The following is a 6,246-nucleotide window of genomic DNA, read 5'->3' as shown; positions in this document are numbered from 1 at the left end:
TATTACTATTGTGTTAAATGCTTTGTCTTATTTATCTAATGAAAGAAAAAAAATTCTTTAGTCAGAATGTGCGGAGTCAGTACACAGTTAGCTCAGATCTAGACACATCCAAGCTTTAAATTTCACCCTGGTTGGTGTATTTTAACCTCACCCTGGTTTCCTATTGTCTCTTAACAAATTATCCCAAACTTGATGGGTTAAAACAACAGAAATGTTTTCTCTAATTGTTCTGGAAGCCTAATGTTGAAATCAGTTTCACCTGAATTCAAGGTGTCAGCAGGGCCATGCACCTTCCTGGAGGCTGCAGGGGAGAATCTGTTCCTCACCTCTTCCAACACTCATGGCTGCCAGCATTTCCTGGCTCGTGGCCCCGTCAGTCTGATCTCTGCTCTATGGTCACAATGGCTTCTCTTCTTGTGTTGTCAAATCTCTCTCTACTTCCTTTTTATAAGTATACATGTGATTGCCTTTAAGGTCCATATAATCCAGGGTAGTCTCCTTGTCTCAGGGTCCTTCCCTTAAGTGTATCTGCAGTGTTTTTTTTTTGTTTTTTTTTTTTGCCATTTCAGGTAACAGTCACAGATTCAAGGGATTAGAACCTGAATTTTTAAGCCATTACTTTGCCTACCACAGTTGGCATGGCTGGTCCTTTTCTTTTCCAAGGTGAGAAAATAATATATGTATAAGACAGAGTCTTACATATCTGTTCCAATCAGGAAATGGATAGTACATCAATTACTTTATTTTGTCAGTATTTTAAGTTATTTAAAAATTATCAATAGAAAGATTAACTATTTTTAGTATATAGTTCTATCTGTGCATTTTGAATTTAATACATTTTACAAATCCATTTAACCATCACACAGTGATACAGAACAGTTTCATCACCCCAGAGACTCTCTTGTGCTATCCTTTTGTGATCATATCTTTCCCATCGCCAATTCCTTGCAAACTTTTGTCTGATTTTTTATATTTTTATCTTTTTCAGGATATCATATGAATGGGACCATATGATATATAAACTTTTGTGAAGTCTGAATGTTGGTTAGAGGAAGTACATGCCATTGAGTGCATGCTTGATGTACACCTCTGTCACTACCTTCAATTTTTCTTTTTTTTATTTGTTCGGGATATTATGGGGGTACAAATATTTTGGTTACATGTAATGCGTTTGCACTGCCCAAGCCATGGCTACAAGCGTGTCCCTCACCCATATAGTGCATTCTGCTTCCATTAGTTGTGGGTTTACCCCCCCCCACCCCCCCACCGGTACCCAATGAGTATTACTACCATGTGAACACCTTAGTGTTTGTCAGTTAGTACCAATTTGATGGCGAGTATATATGGTGCATGTTTTTCCCTCCTTGTGATACCTCACTTCAAAGGATGGGCTCAATCTCTATACTTAGATGTTTTAAACTTTTAAGCCATTCATAGGAATAACTCATCATTTCAAGGGTTTGAATTTATTTGGAGATTTGATTTATAGTTCCACAGAAGAAACACTATGGCAATTGATAATGGAGAGGTTTAGTTGAGGGTTGGACCAATTCCTATAATCAGGTTGAGTAATAGTCTGTATATAAGTTCAGTTGTACCAACTGTATCTTAAATTTTTTGGTTTGTTTTGGAATAATTCATGTCCTGTGTCTTTAAAAAAATTTTTTGTTAATTGAAAAATAATTGTGTATGTTTATGAGGTACAATGTGATGTGTTGATATATATATACATTGTAGAAAGATTCAGCCAAGCTAATTACAAATCCATCACCTCACCAACTTATTTTTTGTAGGAATATTAAAAATATATTCTTTTAGCAATTTTGAAATATACACTCCTTCATGATAAAAACTCTCAATGAACTAGGCATAGAAGGAACGTAGCTCAAAATTATAAAGGCCATATATAACAAACCCACAGCCAACATCATAGTGAATGGGGAAAAGTTGAAAGCATTACCCCTAAGAACTGGAACAAGGCAAGTGTCTCCACTGTCACTACTTCTATTCAACATAATACTGGAAGTCTTAGCCAGAGCAATCAGGTAAGAGAAAGAAATGAAGAGCATTCGAATTGGGAAAGAGGAGGTCAAACTATCCCTGTTTGCTGAGAATGGGATCTTATATGCAGAAAACCCTAAAGACTCCACCAAAAGATTGCTAGAATTGATAAATAAGTTCAGTAAAGTCTCAGGTTATAAAGTTAAGATACATATATCAGTAGCATTTCTCTACAGTAAAAACAGTCAGGATGAGAGTCAAATCAAGAACTCAATACCATTTACAATACCTGCACAGAAAATAAAATACCTAGGAATATCCTTACTCAAGGAAGTGAAAGATCTCTACAAGGGGAACTACAAAATACTGATGAAAGAAATCATAGATGACACAAATGGAAAAACATCCCCTATTCATGGATTGGAAGAATTAACATTGTTAAAATGTCCATACTTCCCAAAGTGATTTACAGATTCAATTCAATTCCTATCTAAATACTGGCATCATTTTTCACAGATATAGAAAAAAAAACAATCCTAAACATCATATGGAGGCAAAAAGAGCCTGAATAGCAAAAGCAAGAGACAAATCTGGAGGCATCACCTTACTTTACTTCAGATTATACTACAAGGCTATTATAACCATAACAGCATGGCACTGGTACAAAGGTAGAACAGTGGAACAGAATAGAGAACCCAGAAATAAAGCCATATAGCTACAACCAACTGATTTTTGACAAAGTCGATAAAAACATACACTGGGGAGCATTGTAGGGGGGAAGGGCATGCCTCTAACTCTCGCTTGGGTGAGGCAAAGACATAAAGTGTAACCATAATGTTTGTACCCTCATAATACCCTGAAATAAAAAAAATAAAGTCAAATATGGACTAAAAAAAATACACTGGGGAAAGGATGCCTTATTCCATAAATGGTGTTGGGAAAATTGGACAGCCACATGCAGAAGAATTAAACCAGATCGCTATCTCCTACTATGTGTAAAAATTAACTCAAGGTGGATTAAAGACTTAAATGTAAGGCATGATGCTATACAAACTCTAGAAGAAGACATAGGAAAAATTCTTCTAGACATTGGCCTAGGCAAAGAATGTGTGACTAAGATCCTAAAAGCAAATACAGCACCAACAAAAATAAATAAACAGGTCTTAAACTGAAAAGTGTCTGCACAGCAAAGGAAGCAATCAACAGAGTAAATAGACAATGTACAGAATGGGAGAAAATATTTGCAAATTATACAACCATCAAAGGGCTAATATCTAGAATTTGCAAAGAATTCAAACAAATCAGCAAGAAAAAAACCAATAACCCCATCAAAAAGTGGGCAAAAGACATGAACAGACTTTTTTTTTCTAAAAAAAGAAGATAGACAAGTAGCCAAACATATGAAAAAATGCTCAACATCACTATAATCATCAGGGACATGCAAATTAAAACCACAATGAAAACCTCCTTACCCCTGTCAGAATGTCCGTTATTAAAAAGTCAAAAAACAATAGATGTTGGCACGGATGTAGTGAAAAGACAACGGTTGTACACATTGGTGGGAATGTAAACTAGTATAACTTCTATGGAAAACAGTATGGAGATTTTTCAAGGAACTAAAAGTATTAACAGACCTACCATTTGATGCAGTAATCTCCCTACTGGGTATCTACCCAAAGGAAAAGAAGTCATTTTATAAAAAAGACACCTGTACCTGAATGTTTGTTGCACCACATTTCACAATTGCAAAGATATGGAATCAACATAAGTGCCCATCAACTGATGAGTGGCTAAAGAAAATGTGGTGTATATATACCATTGAGTACTACTCAGCCATAGAAAAGAATGGAATGTCTTTTGCAGCAACTTGAGTGGAACCGGAGACCATTATCCTAAGTGAAGTATCTCAGGAATTGAAAAACAAATACCACATGTTCTCAATTATAAGTGGGAGCTAAATGAGATACATTTGGTAATAAAGTGGTATAATGGACATTGACAAGTAAAAAGGGGGGATGTGGGGAGAGGGATAAAAATCTACCTATGGGGTACAATGAACACTATTCTACGACAGGTACACTAAAAGCCCTGACTTTAGCGTTATACAATTCGTCCATGTAACAAAAAGAAAAAATACCCCCAAATGTATTGAAATCAAAAAACGAAAGCAACAAAAAAATACAATGACTGAACATAGTAGTTGGTGGAATTATTTCCTTTCAAAATTTTCATGTTTATTTTCAGATTTAAGTGTTATCACATTAAGCGTTGATTAACCCCAAAGGAAGTTTGCTTTAGGTGAGATTCTAAGCCAGTACATATAGAAGTTTGACATGACACACACCAACTTACTACACCAGGAAACTGTGTTTCCTGTTCTAGGGCAGCAGCAGCAGCAGCACATAGCCCAGTAATTCTTCTCATACACTGTCAGGCTTACCTCACAGTGCAGAGCCCTGGAACTGAAGGAGAAGAAGATATTTTCCCTCTAGAGGAAGAACCAAACATGTTGCTCTGCAGCCTGCTGAAGGTGGTCACAGCTTCAATGTGGCTAGGTAGGGATGACCCAGTGGGAATATGCTTCCTCTGTGATCTAAGGCCTGGGGGTTCAGGAATTGTCTTATGGGAATGTTGGGAAGGCGGGTAACAGGGTGTAGAAATAGAATTTCTTTATCCCACACAACTTATTCCTAAATCTTCTGATTCTATTTTCCTTCAGGATCTAGTATTACCCAGAAGGTAACTCAAGACCAACCAGCAATGTTGGTACAGGAGAAGGAGGCTGTGACTCTGGACTGCACATATGACACCAGTACGAGTGTGAATAATTTTGCTCTATTCTGGTACAAGCAGCCCAGCAGTGGGGAGATGCTTCTCCTTATTCGTCAGGACTCCTATAACCAGCAAAATGCAACAGAAGGTCGCTACTCATTGAATTTCCAGAAGGCAAAAAAATCAATCCACCTTCTCATCTCAGCTTCACAATTGGAGGACTCAGCGATGTATTTCTGTGCACTGAAAAAGCTCACAGTGAGAGGACTGTTGGAGGGAGGTGTACAAAAACCCCTGGAGTTGGCTTGAGACATCCACCTGCTGTAGGGACCAAAAAAGGGAATCACCATCACAGTCAGGAAGTGGCTAGGTCTGTGGCAGCACAGGTGTAGGGTTTGAGGGAAAACACTACTCTAAGAAAATACTTCTGAATGTTCATAGAGCATAACCAGAGTTATCATTCATCAAAACATTCTTAATCCTGGATCTTTGGCTTGAGGTTAAACATACAATTTTTGACTGAAGATAGAAGAGAAAGAACAGCCATAATAAACGATTTGCCTTTTGGCCATTAGATTGAGCTAGAATAATTGATTAAGAAGTTCAGAAAACTATGACTGAAATATCAGTAAAAATCTGTGTGAATTGCTAGATTTTCAGATCAATTTATTCAATCGAGTACATACTACGTTACAGGCATTGTTTTAAATAAGGGATGTCTTGAAATCTTTCTATATGTTTTCTTTTTTCGAAAACATGTTGTTGTATTAAAAATATTGCCTAGTGAATTAGCTTGATTTAGGTTTGTTAGCTAAAGTAAATGATACTTTTACTTTCTAAAAGTGATTGCTATGTGACAAAATTTGTACTAAGAGCTCATTCTACCATGTTAGCATATCTAGCCTGGAAGAACACCATTTCCCTACTGTAAGTTTGCCCTACATCACCAACACTAGTCTTATCCATAAAATAATCAATAATTAGTGGTTGATAATTGGATGGACATGTAGGGGACCTCCCCATAGAGCCATAAACCTCTTTTTTTGTACATGAAGAAAACATTCTTTTCTCTTAAATTGAATCACCACCTTTTTAATATATTAAATTTCTCCTTCACTATAATGTTTCCACATGGTTTGTTTAATTTTACTAATCTATTTGTCGTATTCTATGCCAATCTCAGAAGGTACTTTTAAGTACGTTTTCTTACCTGTTAGAGTAAATCATTCCTCATCAATACTCTTTTGAAGAATGTTTTTGCAGTTCTTGCACATTTAGCTTTCAGCATAAATGTTAAAAATTCTGTCCCAATTGCCTCGTGCTCAATATCTCTCCATTAAAAGAAATAAAACAAAAAATATTTGAAAAACCAAAAAGTTGGAATTACATTTAATTAGTGTATTAACATACAGAATATTAACTTGTTTTCTTATTTTTTATTTAGGAAAATGCTATTTTTTTTAGAAAGGATTT

At 36.1% G+C, this 6,246-nt stretch overlaps 1 gene segment (V, D, J or C); it reads left to right on the top strand.

Annotated features, from left to right (window-relative positions):
- The first annotated feature begins 4,507 nt into the window (after positions 1 to 4,507).
- On the top strand, positions 4,508 to 5,082 carry LOC105814173. The segment is given in 2 exon segments: positions 4,508 to 4,556; positions 4,721 to 5,082. Coding segments are annotated over 2 exon segments (411 nt in total).
- The last annotated feature ends 1,164 nt before the right edge of the window (positions 5,083 to 6,246 follow it).

The sequence above is a fragment of the Propithecus coquereli genome, unplaced genomic scaffold (genome assembly GCF_000956105.1).
Source record: "Propithecus coquereli isolate 6110/MARCELLA unplaced genomic scaffold, Pcoq_1.0 Scaffold3, whole genome shotgun sequence".
Lineage (NCBI taxonomy): Eukaryota > Metazoa > Chordata > Mammalia > Primates > Indriidae > Propithecus > Propithecus coquereli.
This window is presented reverse-complemented; position numbering and strand designations above follow the sequence as displayed.